Source organism: Daphnia pulicaria, chromosome 7 (genome assembly GCF_021234035.1).
Source record: "Daphnia pulicaria isolate SC F1-1A chromosome 7, SC_F0-13Bv2, whole genome shotgun sequence".
NCBI lineage: Eukaryota > Metazoa > Arthropoda > Branchiopoda > Diplostraca > Daphniidae > Daphnia > Daphnia pulicaria.
The window spans coordinates 6747911-6765709 of record NC_060919.1 but is presented as its reverse complement, the minus strand read 5'-3'; the positions used below and the strand labels follow the sequence as shown (position 1 = coordinate 6765709).

At 38.9% G+C, this 17799-nt stretch overlaps 6 protein-coding genes across 7 annotated transcripts; 2 read left to right on the top strand and 4 right to left on the bottom strand.

Annotated features, from left to right (window-relative positions):
- The first annotated feature begins 28 nt into the window (after positions 1–28).
- LOC124350520 (alpha-(1,3)-fucosyltransferase C-like) lies at positions 29–3454 on the top strand. The gene is made up of 8 exons (XM_046801244.1): positions 29–297; positions 1176–1381; positions 1461–1717; positions 1799–1893; positions 2090–2322; positions 2430–2798; positions 2863–3013; positions 3104–3454. The coding sequence occupies exons 1-8, from the start codon at positions 271–273 to the stop codon at positions 3173–3175; spliced, it is 1410 nt and encodes a 469-aa protein (XP_046657200.1). The 5' UTR covers positions 29–270; the 3' UTR covers positions 3176–3454.
- On the bottom strand, positions 3422–4666 carry LOC124350523. The gene is made up of 2 exons (XM_046801248.1): positions 4463–4666; positions 3422–4358 (listed from the first exon to the last, which is right to left on the bottom strand). The coding sequence occupies exons 1-2, from the start codon at positions 4592–4594 to the stop codon at positions 3903–3905; spliced, it is 588 nt and encodes a 195-aa protein (XP_046657204.1). The 5' UTR covers positions 4595–4666; the 3' UTR covers positions 3422–3902.
- A 1313-nt stretch (positions 4667–5979) lies between these two features.
- Positions 5980–7588, bottom strand: LOC124350521 (elongation factor Ts, mitochondrial-like). Its single transcript, XM_046801245.1, has 6 exons — positions 7303–7588; positions 7125–7247; positions 6944–7069; positions 6709–6881; positions 6479–6645; positions 5980–6415 (listed from the first exon to the last, which is right to left on the bottom strand). The coding sequence occupies exons 1-6, from the start codon at positions 7465–7467 to the stop codon at positions 6132–6134; spliced, it is 1038 nt and encodes a 345-aa protein (XP_046657201.1). The 5' UTR covers positions 7468–7588; the 3' UTR covers positions 5980–6131.
- Positions 7589–7710: 122 nt separating this feature from the next.
- Positions 7711–10489, top strand: LOC124350518 (glutamyl-tRNA(Gln) amidotransferase subunit B, mitochondrial-like). Its single transcript, XM_046801243.1, has 10 exons — positions 7711–8065; positions 8153–8414; positions 8483–8655; positions 8934–9082; positions 9143–9359; positions 9464–9647; positions 9708–9841; positions 9899–10022; positions 10099–10188; positions 10257–10489. The coding sequence occupies exons 1-10, from the start codon at positions 7935–7937 to the stop codon at positions 10392–10394; spliced, it is 1602 nt and encodes a 533-aa protein (XP_046657199.1). The 5' UTR covers positions 7711–7934; the 3' UTR covers positions 10395–10489.
- A 6-nt stretch (positions 10490–10495) lies between these two features.
- On the bottom strand, positions 10496–12560 carry LOC124350522 (nuclear transcription factor Y subunit alpha-like). 2 transcript variants are annotated; one of them, XM_046801246.1, is made up of 10 exons: positions 12420–12560; positions 12038–12124; positions 11883–11939; positions 11723–11818; positions 11519–11657; positions 11244–11449; positions 11002–11175; positions 10844–10938; positions 10660–10771; positions 10496–10586 (listed from the first exon to the last, which is right to left on the bottom strand). In XM_046801246.1, exons 2-10 carry the CDS (start codon positions 12065–12067, stop codon positions 10539–10541), a joined length of 957 nt encoding a protein of 318 aa, XP_046657202.1. In that variant the 5' UTR covers positions 12068–12124; positions 12420–12560; the 3' UTR covers positions 10496–10538. The 2 variants fall into 2 exon arrangements, with proteins under 2 accessions (XP_046657202.1, XP_046657203.1); XM_046801247.1 differs by lacking the exon at positions 12420–12560 and adding an exon at positions 12265–12413.
- A 1146-nt stretch (positions 12561–13706) lies between these two features.
- LOC124348571 (extracellular serine/threonine protein kinase four-jointed-like) lies at positions 13707–17799 on the bottom strand. The gene has a single exon (XM_046798796.1). It carries the CDS (start codon positions 16645–16647, stop codon positions 15028–15030), a length of 1620 nt encoding a protein of 539 aa, XP_046654752.1. The 5' UTR covers positions 16648–17799; the 3' UTR covers positions 13707–15027.

Below are 17799 nucleotides of genomic sequence, written 5' to 3'. Positions count from 1 at the left end.
CCCCAACCAAAAGCAAGGAGTAAAAACGTGGTGGTGGATGGAGGCGTTGGGGATGTCTTGTGCTGCTTGTCCTTCCTTATGTTACGAAATGCTGGTTCGCCCCGAAGCGAAGACGAGCTTTAAACATGCAAGCATTTGACGACGCCCATCGTACTTTTATTTTCTTTTTGTCTTTTTCTTTTTTACCTTGATTCCCTTGATGGCCGTTGTCGTTGTAGTATGAATACTTCTCTTCTTCAGGTGAGAGCACTTGTTAGGATTCGGTGAAGAATGACCGCTAGGAGAGAGATTAGACATGTAAGTACAAATTGTTTACTATCTTTTGCTATGTACAGTATTTGCCGAGTATTTGCTGAATGATTTTGGACTTTTCGTGTAATCGAGTAGTTGATTACCTTTTTTTATACCTGTTTATACTTCTCAATCGATTACGTAATGCAAAAACGCTAAGTTTTTCTATTTAATTTACTTAATAATTGGCAGTTGCTTTAGTGCTTCTATTTAGCAGATAAACTTTGCATTTTTTAAAATTTGTGATTATCGTCGTGATTGCATTTTGAAGTTCCACATTTTCGCCATCTAGTGAGTAGTCGGTAAAAAATTTAAAAATCCTGGCGGGAGATAATGCACGAATAGCGTTCAAAGTTATATCGCACACGTTAGCACGTATGTTGAAGGAGGTCCGGATTATAATGTAGAAATTAGGTGAGAAAATTTGGGACAGACCAATTCAGAAAATTAGATACCGCGGTAATGACAATATTGGTTAAACCGTGGGATAGGAAGAGAAAAGGCTATTTGTTAAGTCACGGTTCGCTGTCTAAATTATTTCCCAAGTTTATGAAAGATATCAGATTTTCATGTATGAAATGTAGGATGTTTGGTTGAACCACATTAACGGTTCCCCCTCTTATTACCTCACCAATCGCAGTCAAAAATACAACAGGTAAACAACTGCATTAGGTTTCCGGTAATGTTCAAGAACCCATTTACTGACGCCAGCTTTTATGCATCATTTCCTCAATTATCCCGACTTCCGTGGTAGTAGTAATTCAAATAACATAATTTGCTGTAACTTAAGAATGTATTTCAATGTTAGAAATTATTATTTTTATTTCACATCCATTTTTTGGTTTCTTAATTTCACGTTTCTTATTTTTTTGTCATTTCATCAGATACTACCGTTGAAAGGTTATCTCCAGAGCAGAGCGTCATCTGCCTTTGGCCGATGGAGTCGCCAATCGTCAACCACAGTGATACTCTACGCCCTGCCGCTAGTCTTGTTGATAGTCTTAACGCGTGATAATGGAGGGCAGAGATCTACCGACCTGGTAGCCCAGAAGGTGGCAGAAATCTACGAAAACGACCACGTCATCATCGCGTTCGTTAGTTGTTGATATTATCCGTTCAATCAGCCATGTCAACGTGTTTCTTTATTTGTCGATACATGTATAAAACAGTGGAGTTGGCAATCGATCTCAATACGAGTACTGGGATCGGCCGGATCGTCACGTCGATCTAGCCTTGATCCGCGGCGACGAAGAGAAGGGCATTCCGGCTCTCAAGACGATCCTCTTCTGGAACGGCCTGTTTTACTATCCAGACTACGCCTTTGGCAGAGGACGGCAACCTTTCATCGATGCCAAATGCCCCGTCACCACATGCCTGGCCACCGACGATCCTTACTTACTGGACTCGGTGGACCAGTACGACGCCGGTTAGTCAAAATGGTTTTTTGGTTTGGTTTTTATTATGTGCTTCTTTCTTGACTGAGCTATTGTTGGTTTTGGCATTCTAGTCATGTTTCACTGGCCGTCACTTTGTGACTATCCATATGTTGCATCCCGTTCCGAACATCAGCTTTTCGTCATGGTCTCGGACGAGTCACCTCAGGTATAATTTTCCGTTTTATTTATGTGGTTTTTTTGTATGAGAAAATTGGGAATGGTCATGTTTGTTTTTTTAAAAGAATTTCTGGGGAATTTTATAATGCGAAACAAAAAGAAAGAATTTGTTTCATCAATCATTTCGTCAAATAAGGACTGATATTTGAATCGATGTTTTATCATTTTTATTTGGTTCTTTCTAGTGGCGTTTTTCGGGGTACAAGCTGCCATTCTACAAAGATTTTTTCAATCTGACCATGACGTATCGGAGAGACTCGGACATTGAATGGCCGTACGGACAGGTGGAGGTTTTGCCTTCAGCTCCCGTCAGCGAAGAGGAACTGTTGATTGCCCGTCGCAACGTTACCCGTAACTACGCGGCCGGAAAGAGCAAATTGGCCGTTTGGTTTGTCTCCCACTGCAAAACTGACTCTCGGTAATGAAACTTCACTTTTTTGAGAGATTGGAGCTTAAACATAATTTAGTTTCAGTATAGAAACGATTTAATTAATTCGAGAAAATAACTTTTGTTGGAAATATTAGGCGAGAATTCTACGTTCACGTTCTAAAGCAGCACAGTCGCATCGACATTTTCGGCAAGTGCGGGAAACCGTTTTGTTCATTCGATCAACTGAACGATTGCTACCAGCGGATCGAGATCGATTACAAGTTCTACCTCTCTTTCGAAAATTCTCTCTGCCGCGATTACATAACCGAAAAATTCTTCAATCTGCTCGATCGAAATATCGTCCCCATCGTCTACGGAGCGGGCAACTATGAAGCCATTGCGCCGCCACACTCTTATATCGACGCCCTTAAATACACGCCAGTTCAATTGGCGAAATACCTCGACATTCTCGACAAAAACGACACCCTCTACAACGAGTACTTTTGGTGGAAACCTTTCTACAAGTTAGTAGGACTAAATTATAATATTTTAAAATTATTCCTTAGAATCTTTTCATTCTTGTGATAGATCGCATTACGACTACAAAGAGATGGCCAACATTGCGTTTTGTCAGCTTTGCCAGCAGCTCAATCAACCCCGGACACATGTTCAATGGTATCACGACATTGACGCGTGGTATGACGGCGGAAATCATTGCCACAAACCTAATCGCTTCAAAGTACCGTATACATTTTCTTACCTTATTACAGGCCTAATTGGTAGAATGTAGCTCATTAATTAATTTCGATGATTTATTAAATGTTTTTAGGTCCCCATCAAACAATTCGACTTTGATAATTACACCATACCCGCTGATGCAGTTGTTAAAATTCCGTTGTAGGAATTAATAATTTCACGATGGATTTCTTTTTATCTCCCATCTGGCCGCTCATTTCGTGAGTCAGTTGTACTCAAAGGTTTTCTTCGAAGAACAAAAGACAATATGTTCCAGATCAGAAGAGAATCCGCAATGAAAACCACATGTTCCGTGCGCGACTTATTATTTTTTTTTCTCCTGGCCTTTTCTTGTTTTTTATGATTTTGTCTGTGTGAAAAATGTCGTTGTAAAATATTTACAATTATAAAATGATTTTTCTATACACGTGCGATCGCTGTTGTGCATTTCGACCAAGAGCCGATTCACAAAATTATCAGGTCGTGGCGCATGTGAAATAACGGTGTAAGAGTTTCAATTCCATTTTCGAATTTGTTCAGAACGGCAGCTGTCTCAATAATACTTTTAGATTTTCCTATTACCCTTAAAGATTAGACAGTAAATATTGGAAATAACAATTCGATATTATTATGGAGAACAACAACATTTTTATTGATTTAGAAGTTCAGATAATCTTAATACACAATTATTTTTTCCAAATTTTTGGGTGTTGCTCAAATCATAATGCCACGCCGTTTAATAAGAAATCAGTGTATGATGAATAATTTATATCATGTGAAATGATGAATGATGATAAATATTTCAAGTCGTTAAAAAGCCGACCGTGCATGAGTTATGATTAATATCTGATGGTTTAATTGATTCAGATGCGTGAAATCGGTAACATAATAAACTACTCTCTTGGAGAAGAGTTCGTTACGGAATTCGTTGTCGTGGAAATGACGTCGACCGAGGACTTGCTGGTTTCATTTGACGTCGCTGGCGAATCTGTGGAGCCATCTTCACTGTCAACAGTATTTTCCGTTTGTGTCTCGACCGCATCAGACACTGTCTCGACTGGTAATTCAGGTTCAGGTGATTGCGTTTCGTCGACTGTTTCGTTTGAACTGGTTTTCGACGGATCCACAACTTCATCTTCGACTTCTTTGGAAGCGCTTGGACTGTTCATTGGCATTTCTTCAGTGTCGACAAGATCGGCAGCTTCTTTGGGACGTAATACCAGGTCATTTGAATTTTCGTCTGGATTGTAAACAATCTGTTCGTCATCTTCGACATTTGCAGGTAGATCGTCTTCTAGTCTATTTTCCATAGATTCGATTAAGCGTCGCTCGTTTCCATTTCGAGCAACCTAATTTTAAAATTGTAATGAAAGTGGCCGAATTATTAAAATGAATAAGTTTAACTTGCAAAATGAAATGCTATTTCAAGTTGACCAAAGCTGTTGATTTTTACCTGACGCAAGTTGCCTGCTGCACTGCTCGGGAATGTGTTTGTCAAATTTAATTTTCTAGTCCACAAAAAGACGCACGTTCCGAACAGTATTCCTATAGAAATATACTGCAGGTTACTAAAACGGCGAGACATTCCACAAGAGTCCAACTGCGGATGCACCTTCTCCGTTCAAACAACGGATTGAAACTAACCGACTAATTCTCATTTTATTTTGGTCGGGAATCTGGCTTGCGCTTGCTGCAAGAGACTTGGCGTGTTCTCTGCCAAGGGGACACTGACCGTGAATGCCGTAAAAATGCCTTCGGGCAGTTGATTGTCCTTTGTTTAAAAAAGCAACAGAGCCACATTCTCACGACGTATTATATACATACCGTGTCAGTTTTGCGTTTGCCTTTTACTTCTACCAACAAAGAATTTCGAGTTCCGTTGCGCGTTGTTTTGCAGACCTGAAATATGCCATATGGGGAACAGATTTTAGCCAAGTCCTTTGGTGGTTTTCCAGAACATCACCATCCGTTGAAATAAAATGGACCTGAAATCATTCGTTCTTTTAAGCATTTTAAAAATGTCAAATTTCTTCTTGAAAAGTATAATACGTAATAACTTTGCGTCACTCCATCTCACACTTTAGGTGAAAATACAAAATAGGAAAACGTCTTGCATTTTTAAAAAGTAAAAAACTTTTTTTTTCCGCAGTTTGTTTTGTGACTTTTGTCGCTACATACCGTCCATAATGTTAAGCCTTAAATTCCTTAGCCCTGTGGTGTTTTGGTTATTCGTGATTCTTCGGGGTTTCGTGGGCGGAGTAGTTTAGCGTCACGTGGCGGGCAGCTATTACCAGTAAACGGTTGCAGGGTCTCCAAAAAACGAGTTATTTTTTATCTCCTTTACCAAAATCTAAATGTCTAAAATCCAATGTTTTCTTCAAGTATGTACTTTTAACACGCAGTCGGGAACGAATGAATCCTAAACCTCCTTTTCCGGAAGCGCAATTTGGGTTTCAATAAGGAAGGGCTGAATGCTGAAAAGAAATTAATGGAATTCAAGATAGTTCTAACTAAAAATTAACAGATAAGTTTTTTAAAAATCTAACGTAATTTTTTCTGGATTTTTAAATCATCCGGAGATATTTCAGTTTCAACAGAGATAGACGGACAAGCTTTGAGTGCTTTGAGGTCTTTTTATCAACCATTTCACGGTAATTAGACTACGTATATATTAAATAAAGGTTGCCCTTCCCGCTTCATGAATCCGAAGAGATCTTATTTATTCTTTATCAGATTAAAAACAAGTTTCGTTGATGGATGACGGCACATTCATGAAGTTGTATTCAAGACGTTTTCAACACTCGGTTGATGACCTTGTCCGCTAGGACACACCGTGATTGCCCGCCGGATAGGAAGAATGATAAGAGCAATAGGGCATAGGGAAATTGTCGCCAGCATGGTTTTTAAACTCATAAAACAAGAAAAATTGCGCAATTATTTAGAGAGAGAGAAAAAGAATTTACTACTAGATGATGAAAAAAGAATTGTATTTATTTATATCCTAACTAGCATGATTCACAGATTTTAAATCAAAATCCAGCTTCTTGGAAATAGTTTTATTTAAACTATGAAATTACTAAGAAGTGAACTAGAAGCAAATTTTGACTGAAATTGGTTTCATCTTATTCAAGGCTTTCACCACATTCGAAACGCAAAAAACCTTTGATATCCCATCCCACATGAGACATAACTTCCCGTACTGTGAATTCAGGATAAGCAAGAAATTCTTGGTGATATAGAGCTGATTCTTCGTCACTTGATGATTTTTCTTTTTTTTCTTCGCTTGGTGATTTTCCCGCTTTTTCTTCGCTTGACGACTGTTCCGCTTTTTCATCACTTGGTGGTTTTTCTGCTGGTTCTTCTTCTGGCAATTTATTTACCTTTTCAATGGTTCGGGGATTCATTCCTTTGATCAGGGGAAGACAACGTTAAAGTTATTGAATTATGAATTCAAATTAACATATTATACCAATGATATGCTGACACAGTTGCTTAGGAAGCTTTTCTAAATCAATAATTTCAGTCAATTCTGGTGTTTCAACCGAAGGAGGGCATTCTTCATAGGCAAAGACGGCTGCATATTTGCCTAGGAATGATTCACCCAACACCTGCTGTGGATGGGTACAAGATGAAAACCTATATTAAAGTAAAATGAACAATGAGGAGAGCTTCCACAGGAAAGGTAACACCGCCGATTACTTGATATTTGAACTGGTTGCGCAAAGAGCTGCAGCTCGACGCACAGCCATATTCTCACCAATGAGTCCAATATTAAGTGCCAACAAGTCAGAAAGTTTAGAATTTTTACTGTCATTCAATTGCAATGATCCCAACTGCTCAGAATCAAATCCTAATTTAACTAAACTTGATTCCTATAGGAAAATAGTTTTATTTTAACTGAATGTTTAAAGTTTTTTCTAAGAACAAATCTTACTTGAGTAGTGTCTAGTGCAGAAACTGTGGCTAATGACTTTTTGAAACAAGTTTCTGTAATTTGTGCTACAAGGGTTTGAAATTTCTCATTTTTTGAAACAAAATCTGTTTCACAGTTTACTTCCACCTAGAAAGAAAATCATGTTAATTGAATGGTGAGTAAGAAATTTGTTATTTCTTACCATAACAGCACACTTTGTATCTAGTCTTATTCCTACAAGTCCGTTTGGAGTAGATCTACTCTGTAGTTTTGCTGCTTTCGCCCATCCTTGAGCTTGAGCTTGCGAATTAAGCCATGTTTCTGCCTTCATTAAATCATTTTAATAATTTGTCGCTCTAATGAAAATTTCACTCACTTACCTTTTCAATATCATTGTTATTCATTTCTAATGCTTTTTTACAATTTGTTATAGCATAACCAGTTTTTTTTCGCAATGTTGAGAGTAAAGATTGATTAGCTGTCATTACTTTGCTGGAGTGGAAAGAAACAATAGAAGTGTGGTGAAATAATCGGCGGAATAACATTTTATTAATATATGAGTTTAAAGTTCAAACGTAAGTTTGGTTTACACCGATTACACAATTAAACGGATGTCAGGACTGATTCTATTTGATTTTTCAAGCAAATTGGCAAAAAATTCGTCTGCTTACCTGCTGCCTCATGGACTACTATCGACTGTATCCTATATCGATATCGATATAGCCAATCGGGAACCGACCCGCCCAACTTGTTTTAAACTGCGCTTTTTTTTACCGCAGTACCACTGTTTAACCCTCACCTGTTGTTTTCTGCTTGAAATTTTTAACAACATAAACTTTTGTGTGAAATTTCTCAAATTGAATTTAGCGGCGTTTATAACAATCTGCTCAATTCTCGATGGGCATATCTCATCAGAAAAATTAGTAATCGTAAATGCGGTGTGTAAAGGCTTAACAAGCAATCCATTTTAACTGGTTCAGACAGAAAGCAATTGAAATTCACTGATGTCGACATGATAAATTGTGGAGTCATAATGAATTCTTTTTGTAAGCAAAGAAGGAATCTTCCCTTTTGGATGCCTGTTACTGGAATTCGAGCAATTTTTACTAAAAGCTTGGATTTGGCATGTGCTCAGGAAAAACGGTAAAACACATTTCAGTTACACACTAATTTTTGCTTTTCAACACAAAAGTTTATCAGCAATATATAACTGTGTACTATATTTTATAGGAAAAACTGGGAAAGCGTTGTTGGTTTAGAAGTTCATGCACAAATCAAGACCAGTTCCAAGCTGTTTTCTGGTTCAGCTAATAAATTTGCATCACCTGCAAATTCTCTTGTGTCATTATTTGACTGTGCAATTCCAGGAACCCTCCCAGTTCTTAACAAAAAGGCTGTTGAAGCAGCTCTACTTACTGCATTAGCCCTTAACTGCAATGTTAATTTGGTTTCAGAATTTGACAGAAAACATTATTTTTATGCAGATATGCCAGTATACATTTTAATAATAATGTAATCATGATGATTTCTACAAAGCACATCAATTCAAACATTTTTCAGGCTGGGTATCAGATTACACAGCAAAGATTACCACTGGCCAGTGATGGATACTTGGATTTTGCTGTGTTTAGTTCAGCAGTGCACAAAGCAGCTTATAAGAAACAATCGAAAATTAAACAACTGCAATTAGAACAAGACAGTGGCAAAAGTTTGCACGAAGAATCTTGCTCCGGGTAAATATTTCTATAGTATTTAATACGGATTTATAATGCAGATTATTTACATCTGTAGTGTAAACTTAACCTAACACATTTATTGTTTAATTTTAATGTAAAATGAATTAGTTCAGGGTACAATAAAATACTAGTAAACTTAAGTGTGAACTTTCAAGCAAAAGTCAGAAATAACAAAAATCACGCGTAATGTTGCAATTGCGCTACTTTTTCTTTACTAGATTAAACAGTAAAGAACCTTACTAGGTAACAATACTTAACAATTTAACTTTTTACAGGAGCCTTATAGATTTAAACCGAGCAGGTGTTGGTTTAATGGAACTTGTTTTTGAACCTGATCTCAAGGATGGTGAAGAAGCAGTTGCTTGCGTTTCTGAACTTATCAGGATATTAGAAGCCCTTGAGACATGCGACTGCAAGATGGAAGGTACTCTTGTGATTTTATTTACTTCTTTTAATGGCAGTTTTAGAGTAACTTCATTTTTAGAGGGTTCTTTACGGGTCGATGCAAATATTTCGGTCAATAAGCCAGGAGAAACCTTCGGAACACGGACAGAAGTAAAAAATCTCAATAGTTTACGAGCATTAGCTAGATCGATTGACTACGAAATCGTGCGACAAATCGAAGTTTTAGAAAAAGGAGGCAAAATTACAAATGAGACTCGTGGATATGACCCCCAACAGAAAATAACCTTATCTATGAGGTTTGTCTTTTGATTTCTAAGTATGCAAAACTAAAAAAAAATACCGACCTTTTTTTTTTCATATTATATTTTGTATTTAAACATATCTCCCCATCCATATTTAGAGATAAAGAAGAAAAACAGGATTACCGATACATGCCTGAACCAAATTTGCTACCACTAAGTCTTTTACAATTAAAGTTAGACCCATCTGACTTTCGAGAGCGCATCCCAGTTTTGCCTGAGCAAGAACGTACAATGCTTATGGAGAAATACCAATTAAGCTTGGAAACAGCTATACAATTAGTGGTAATTTATTTAGTAGTTATCTACTATGATTTTGTATGTAATGTAAAAAGTTAAATCTAGAATGGGAGGAACATTGACTATTTCCTAAACGTTATGGATGCATTGCCAAATCTTCCGGTAAAAAAAGTGTGTAGCTTGCTTCTAACGGATTTGCTTGGTCTTCTACATAAAGATGAAAAGACAATTCAAGAATGGTAATGAACAACAAAATTAAATGGTAAAGATTTTAATATTTTCCTGTTTTCTTTTAGCCAGATAAATCCTCGACAATTTGCGAAAATAGTTGAACTTGTGAAAAACAAAAAGGTCTCCCATTCAGCTAGCCAAAATTTGCTATTACTTCTCTACCGTGGTGATTTACGTCACCCTGAACAGGTTTGTTTCCATTTTTCATTGTACTGAAACAAGGGTGTAATTATTCTCGTTGTTTTGTTTTTTTTGTTTGTTTCAGGTGGTTGAAGAAGAAGGGTGGACTATGATTAATGATCCTAAACAACTTGAAGTCATTTGCAAACAAATAATATCCGAAAATCCTAAATCCGTATAGTTTCTTCATTTTCAAATGATTGACCTCAGCCTTTAATGAGAATTTTGTACATATTTCTATAGGTCGCCGCTTTTCGAGCTGGTAAAGCAAAAATATTCAAAAGCTTGGCAGCCCAGCTTAAAAAGGAGTGTAATGACAGATATGATATGGGAGACGCAACGCAAACTTTAAAAAGACTATTGGAAGAAAAAAATTTGTAAATCAATTTTTTAAAAGTAAAAATTATTTCCGTGTACTTGGTTGGCGTTCAAAGTTTACACCCTTGCAGTGCTGAAAAGTAAATGAGAAACAGACAAAAAACCTCAGTAAGTCAGTACTTTTATTTTTAAGAACACGTATCCATCTCAGCCTAACGGATCTGATGTCATTATTTCCGATAATGATCCGCTATCCTAAATGGCATAACGGAAGGGTTATAAATTACCATCCCTGATGATGAGGAATGCGTTAGCACAATGTAATTACCTTTTTATAGTAATTTGCTGTAAGTGCCTCTATAGATACAGTTTCCATGGAGGAACTCATCACTGCAGCATGGTTTTGGTTTGAGGTGTCTACTTGGTGTACTTTGGCCCTTCTGCAATCACAATTGATACATTTGATATTAGAAAACAATTACATTAGGTAAACTGTAATGTACTTAACGCACCTTGAACGATTGCGAACAGATCCTGCATTGAATCTTCCGCCTTCGCCACGAACCCGGTTCATTGCATGGCGGTGCCGTGATTCGTGAAGATATTTCTAGAATACGGTATCATTAGGTTTTTATCGGCGTGTTTGGGGTTTGTATCACACAAAACTTACCCGACGCTCTTTCGGGATTCGTCCTTCAGCTTCCAATTTTGCACGAGCCTGTCGCCGTTTAAGTATGCGGTGATATTGTTTTGCGTTTACATATAAAGGTTCTTCTTCCAAGAGTTCTGCGTTAGGTAATGGAATTCGTTGAATTTGAGGTATTCCCCCAGCTCCAGGTACCATCTGCATTCATAGATTAAAGATTCATCATTGTCTACACTACTTATTTAAAATTGTTATATATTTCCTACCATAACAATGTTAGATCCACTAACTCCAACTGTTTGTGGAACATTTATTGGTTGTATTTGAGCTGAATTTCCTGAACCAGAAGCTGCTGCAGCTGTTGTAACAGCAGTATTCACAGCACCAGTAGCCTGAGTTACAGCTGCTGCAGAGTTTGATGACAGTGTTGTTGCTCCACTAAACTGCACAAGGTTACCTCCAATATTGAAAACTGATTCACAAAATAAAATAGGGAAAACTTTAGAATCTCAAATACTATGACACTTTATTTACAACTAACATGTTGGCTGTGATTGCTGGTTCAGATTTCCCTGCTGATCTAATTGTACTGGTTGGTATATGAGAGTCTGTCCGTCACTTGTTTGCAAGATTTGAGCTTGTTGAGGTTGTTGTATGACAATTTGCTGTCCTCCTGCACCCTGTATTTAAGAAAAAAAATTCAGTATTAGATGATTGAATATCATTATCTTGTATAATGACCTACCTGAAGTGCAGATAAAGGTAACACCTGTAATCCCTGAATGTTTTGGATATTTTGCCCAGCTAATTGAATGGTTTGTGTACCACCTGGCATCTGAACCTACAAACGGTTGTTATTAAGTCATCGTATTCAAAACCATTACCATAGAAGTGATCAAACGAACCATGATTTGTTGGCCTCCAGATGTCAGTAACTGCTGCGCTTGAGACACAGTCATCACCTAATCAGAATAGAAATGTATTTACACATACATGTTAAAATTGATGGTTAGATTTTAATTTATTTTATGTGTTTTATTTTTGTTTTGTTTTTAAATACCTGAGTCTGGCCAGTTTGAACTGCTTGCATTTCTGTTTGCCCTCTTCTACTTCAGATATTTCAAAACCAATCCCTCAATAACAGAAACTAAAATCAAAATGTAAAATATGAGAATTTAAAAAAAATGAATGGACCTGACAATATTAATTTTCTTAACAACAACATAAACACAGGAAACTGTATTGAGAATATCTGATGACATAAATCCCTTTGTTAAGGCAACCTACGCCATCTTCTCTCTAAATTTAACCATCGACAATGTAAACAATCACTCAGATTAACCGAATATATTTCCAAAGTTTCACTGAGAAGTGCAAAACGAAAGAATCTAGTCGAACTGAGCGGGCAAATCAAATCTGGAGTTTAATTTGTCCACGCTTACATTGATCGGTCCTTCGCGTCTTCGGTTGGTTCTGCTCAACTAAGATACGTAGTACTATTGGTCGACCGATGCCAGAGCGAATGGAATAGCAGCGTTCCCTTCCTCTTGCGTTTACGTCCGTCCCCCACCCTCCAACATATACATCGGCTGTAGGCTGTACCCAGAGAAATAGGGACCCATAGTCAGCCATGGGGCCCACGGCTATCACTCTCTCTCTCACTCTCTCAAAATAAAAAAATACAGACTTATTTCCGTTGATATTTCTCACATAGTAATTTTGTTAATGTTCTTGTAATAAAATACTTCGATTTTCATGATTTAATAAATAAATTAAAATAAACTAGTTTGTAATTTTAAGAAATATACGCCATCACAGAGAGACTGGACTCGGATAGGGGGCGCCAGCGGAATTCATGGATGACAGTTAAAGGCTGCGGGCATACTTATGGCACGATGTAGCAAAAGAGATAGCCAAACCCGAGAGGGGAGAAGCATGGGAAGATGGAACCATTTTCAACTAACTTTGCAAGCTCCCCGCCAAGTTCGCTAGTGGTTAGTGGCCCTAGATTTGGCGCTTAATTAAAAAATATGTCCTATCCTCGGTTGACGAAAAATGAAAAGCGATGATTGAACCAAATCAAATTCAACAAATAAAAGCGTAAAGAAGGAATGTTTTGGTTGAGCGGCCGTAAAGCAATACTGCATATACTGTGCAATTTGTATGTCTCCTCCTTTTAAGGGAGAGAAAACACGAGTAAATTGCTGCCAAATGAATAGTCCAGTGTGTTTTACACAAAAGTTGTTTCCAGGTTGTTTCTTATCCTTTTTTTAAATCGTGGTTATGGAATCCCACCACATAGCCGCTGGTTTGTGGAGCCCTTCTATTGGTTTTTCCAGGTCTGAAAGTATTCCCTAACCGATAAAACTGGGGTTCATAAGTGAATTATAACAACCCCATAAGTCATTAACTTTTTTAAAAATCCAAAAAGTGTTATTTATTCGGTGTTATTGTTTTTCATCGAAAATTTCCTACTCTAATGTGTCTAATCTAATTTGATGGGCGACTACGAGATGGCGTTTGAATGCATTGGAACCCAAAATGGGTTTTTTCATTAAATAATAACAAACAAATATACTGTAAGCGTAAATAAATTTTTAATTATTCATTTTGATGCAGTGTTTTTAATTTTATTATAAGAATTTATATTATAAAAACCCTTAAATTATGTGTATTTCCTATAATGACTTCATAGCAAATTCTACTATAAAAAAAAATAACTTGTATTTTACATTTTATTTTATCACATCACTCATACACAAATAATTGTACAGTACAGTCCAAGCTTTATTAATATCGGTAGATAAATATGTTACAAATGAAGTATATCACAAAAAGAAGTATGTTACAACAAGTCTTGAAATCAAGGAGCGCTTAACAAACGCTAGTTTAGATTGTTGATAAAGCAGAGGATAAAAGTACAATTTCGGATTTTTCAAGGTGGTATTGATCAAAAGAGCCGATATTTTAATAACCTAATGCCTTTAACCTAATGACTAGTATCGCTAGTTGTCCTTCCACAAGTAATCGCAACAAAGTCGCAATGGAATCAGCATATTTGCTGAAGGAATCGAAGGAATAGGAGTCGAATTCTTGGAACATTTATTTCAAGCACAGGTTATTCAAGGACCTTAGGGCATTAAAGCGGCACTCAACCGTCAATGGTTGAATATCATCTTGAAAAAGGAGGATCCAGACAGACAAACATAAACAATTTTTGGGGCCATATTTATTAGCTAAGGATTTCAAGTGTTGATGAAGTGTTGAATATAATCGCCGATCGGAATCCGCAACTTTTTACCCGGATGAGGTTTGAAGCACAGAACGCCACCAGTTATCATCCGACTGCGCTCCTTCCGTCGTCGCGCACGATTTAATTTGCCAATCCGAGGAGATGAAAGAAAATTGCTTTTTAGCGAGGGCGGAGGGACAGAAAATGGACAGTTCAATCCCATTTCGTAGAGAATGGCCCAAGGGAGACATCATAAATGCCATTTACTTTTTAAGCTGAAATAGAGCCTGCGCCAACCCTATTAAATTTTTTGGCTTCCCAATCGTAAACGGTAGTCGCTTGATCCTTGGTAGGTATCGTTCCATCTCGTTCTCCAATCCTTCTTTTTGTAGATGGGGTCCTTATTTCTTCCGTTGACCTTTTATTTTGTTGTTTAGATCCCATATAGTCCCAATCAATTGCCTGTTTGCAGTGATGATTTATGACTCTTTTTTAACTGAAACGGATTTCCCGTTTTCACAATCAACAGGTCAAACTTCTTATTTTTTCTGGCCGATCCACGTGTTGGCTGGCAGATCTTTCAAAATCCAGTGAAAGAGGAGGTGGTAATTAGAAACGGAATTCTAAAGCAATGAAACGGGATTGTTTCCTGTACGAATGGCTCTGCTATAGTTGGTTTCATGTTTTCAGTTTCAGCTCAGGCATGCGAATAGCTTATCCATCACCGTTTCATGTTGGACGTCGTCCTTTTTTGGCTGTAGAATACGCGGTATTGACGTTTGATATGAGTTGTTATCACGTACACCAAGGGCAGAGTTTTAGGAGCCATAAAGAGATTGGCACTTGGCCACTTGGTCCAGCACTTGCTCAATTCGGTAGTTGAGGGTCTTGATGCTCTTCTCCGGAAGGAAAGGTAAAAAGTCCACAACTGATTGATCGCGAGTTTTTAACATATCGCGCAGTAAATGACCGACATTTTTCTGCGATTGCAACTGCCGCAGCGACTCGACTGTCGTTCGTCTGAAAACGCAGAGCGACTCGAGGAGGTTCTTGTGGTAGATGTCGTACTTGTCCAGCAGGCGGTAGCCGTGCAACAGGCCACTTTCGTTGTCTAAAAAGACGAGCAAACCCGTTCGGGAATCGCGTGCCAGATTGTGAGCGGGCGAATCCATCATGGCCGGATTCCACTGCATGTTGTACAGATTGTTGACCATCCTATCCAGATTGGCTGTCAGGTAGTCAAAGATCAAAAGATCAGACCACTGGGCCAGCGTTATCAACTCGCTGCGGTCGACCTTCTCTTGTAGCCTGTGGTGCTGCACGTCCAACGGATTCAGATGCCGATCGCGCCCTCGAAACTGAACAGGAATGTAGGCCGGCTCCAAATCATTCAAAAACTGCGTGTGGACAACTGGCCGGTTTTCCGTCCACTGCGCTTGGCTGAGGGACGATTGGACGTTCATCCATTGGCGCTCTCGTGGTCGGACCAGACCCACAGACGACGGTGGCAAATTGCGTAAGCCGAGCAAGCGGCTCAGGTAGAAGCTGAAGATTTCGCCCTGGATCTGGTCGTAGTTTTGGCGGTAGCGACAACACGACTGCCGGCCGTTTTCGAAAGTCACGAGTCGATTTTGCATTCGGCCGCATCCCTCCTCGACACGCTGAACTGAACTCTGGTGGCTAAAGTCGCGCCACTCTTTTGCGTTTAGTTCGTCGAAACCTGTTGGGAGACTGTCCTCCACTTCTTGTGACCAGAAGATACCTTTGACAGCTTCCCCCAAAACAGTCGTCATCAGACTGCGTCCGTCTTCATTGGCGGCAGGTAGAGAAGTCCAGGCCGTTTGCGGTTGAACGAAACTGACGACATCGACCGTTGCTGCTGCTGCTGCATCTTCTTCTTCAGTTGTTGAGTTCACATCCGTCAGATTGGACTTGAAGTCAAGCGTTTTACGACGAGTCGACTGCCTTTCTTTTTCCTTCTTAGTCAAATGAGCTTTCATCTTCAAGGGTGACATGTGGACGGGAATACTTGACGTGTTTCCCTTGCTGGTCAAGTTGAGGGGCCCATCAGCGATGGTAGGAGATGAGTCGGGAACGATGGACCACGGAGTCATCACAGCTGTGCTGTTGTTGTTGATTTCGTTGACGAAAGGAGATGAGCCGTAGAGGACAGGCAGCAGAGCGACACCAACTCCAACACCCAGTGCAAATGCCAGACATGTGGTAAGGAAACAAAGCCACTTGGAGGCCCGACGATTGCCGGCTACGTGTCGGTACGATTGGCCGCCAAATGCGTCACCATTTTCCGCCGTGCCCGCAGTCATGGGGCCGTGCGACACGCAATGAACGGACAGTGAAGGACGAGGGCATTCCATTTCATAAAATGAGCACGTCCCACGCATTCGCCAGTTGGTAGTCAAACAATGATGTGAGAGCATCGCTTCAAATAACACATCAATTGTCGAATCTTTGGTAGGTGGGGCACATAATCACAAACACAAACCTATTGTAGAGTATTTTCAGTTGAATTTAAATCCAAGTTCTTTCAAAAGAACCTGAATCGATTGTCATTGTTAAAACTATAATTGCTAATGTTGCTTGTCACTCAGGGAAGTGCACTTTTGAACTGACTTTTTTCTTCTGTCACTTTTGCGGCAGGAAACAGCCAAACGTCAACTAATAGAAACAAATCAACAAGTACACCACGAGAATCAGTACAATCAATTGTTGAGTATTAGCGAGATATGCCCATCAGTGTAGGACATCCACTCCGACTGACTTTGAGACTCGTTCTGACTTGAACAACAGACAGGCCCAAAGTATATACAGCAGGTAAGCCATCACCTGGTCAGGTTTCCTGCTCCGTTGTTGGAGCCAATAAACGACCATCTAGCACCTCCCACTCTGACTCTGTGCTTCTCAAAGTGAAATACCTCTGGCAACGAACGATGTGTCGGTGCTCTGCCTCGTCGTCCCTATAAGCCCCTCCTAAGGCACCTGGAATAGCGAGTATCAACATGTAAATGAAAGAGGCAAATCCGGGGGGCATCTCCTCTTCTCTCGCATGTCTCCTCCCATGCACATGCGCTATTTCTTTTTCATTCTTTCCTTTCGTTATTTGCCGATTACGAATTCAAGAAATATAGAAAACATCGCGCACAACATTCTTAGCATTTGCCTTTCCACACTTTTTTCTATTTCTGAACAATTTTTACTTTGCCCCAAAAAGGTTTTAGATTATTATAGGGGTTGACGACTCGGATTGATGTAGAAAATTCTATCAAGCGGTGATGGCGGTGGAGAATAATTGGAACTGAAAATATGTTGAAGAAATCCAAATCAAAGGAAAAGAAAACTTTAAGATTGGAAAATGCCGCTATCAGCTGCCTTCCTAGTCTTCTCCCCCCTACATGTCTTTCATCCATTCAAAGTAGAAAAAATTTATTTCTATAACTGCAGGGGTAGTCGCGGTCATTTAGGAATGCGAAACCTATAGGCTATGGGGAAAAGGAATAATAAAACAGCATCGACCGATAATCACCATCATATATACCGCACATTGCGTGTAATTCATCGTTTGCCGATTCCAT

Bases quoted from the DNA above. Each gene is read 5' to 3' on its own strand.
- LOC124350520 (XM_046801244.1), top strand. From the start codon at position 271: ATGACCGCTAGGAGAGAGATTAGACAT. The intron at 1,894-2,089 runs GTATAATTTTCC...GGTTCTTTCTAG, and splicing joins TCTCGGACGAGTCACCTCAG to TGGCGTTTTTCGGGGTACAA. The intron at 2,323-2,429 runs GTAATGAAACTT...TGGAAATATTAG, and splicing joins CACTGCAAAACTGACTCTCG to GCGAGAATTCTACGTTCACG.
- LOC124350523 (XM_046801248.1), bottom strand. From the start codon at position 4,594: ATGTCTCGCCGTTTTAGTAACCTGCAGTATATTTCTATAGGAATACTG. The intron at 4,359-4,462 runs GTAAAAATCAAC...TTTTAAAATTAG, and splicing joins CAGCAGGCAACTTGCGTCAG to GTTGCTCGAAATGGAAACGA.
- LOC124350521 (XM_046801245.1), bottom strand. From the start codon at position 7,467: ATGTTATTCCGCCGATTATTTCACCACACTTCTATTGTTTCTTTCCAC. The intron at 7,248-7,302 runs GTAAGTGAGTGA...GATTTAATGAAG, and splicing joins ATAACAATGATATTGAAAAG to GCAGAAACATGGCTTAATTC. The intron at 6,646-6,708 runs GTAATCGGCGGT...ACTTTAATATAG, and splicing joins GCAACCAGTTCAAATATCAA to GTTTTCATCTTGTACCCATC.
- LOC124350518 (XM_046801243.1), top strand. From the start codon at position 7,935: ATGATAAATTGTGGAGTCATAATGAATTCTTTTTGTAAGCAAAGAAGG. The intron at 8,656-8,933 runs GTAAATATTTCT...AACTTTTTACAG, and splicing joins CACGAAGAATCTTGCTCCGG to GAGCCTTATAGATTTAAACC. The intron at 9,842-9,898 runs GTAATGAACAAC...GTTTTCTTTTAG, and splicing joins GAAAAGACAATTCAAGAATG to CCAGATAAATCCTCGACAAT.
- LOC124350522 (XM_046801246.1), bottom strand. From the start codon at position 12,067: ATGCAAGCAGTTCAAACTGGCCAGACTCAG. The intron at 11,819-11,882 runs GTTCGTTTGATC...AACCGTTTGTAG, and splicing joins CTGGAGGCCAACAAATCATG to GTTCAGATGCCAGGTGGTAC. The intron at 10,939-11,001 runs GTAAGTTTTGTG...ACCGTATTCTAG, and splicing joins GAATCCCGAAAGAGCGTCGG to AAATATCTTCACGAATCACG.
- LOC124348571 (XM_046798796.1), bottom strand. From the start codon at position 16,647: ATGCTCTCACATCATTGTTTGACTACCAACTGGCGAATGCGTGGGACG.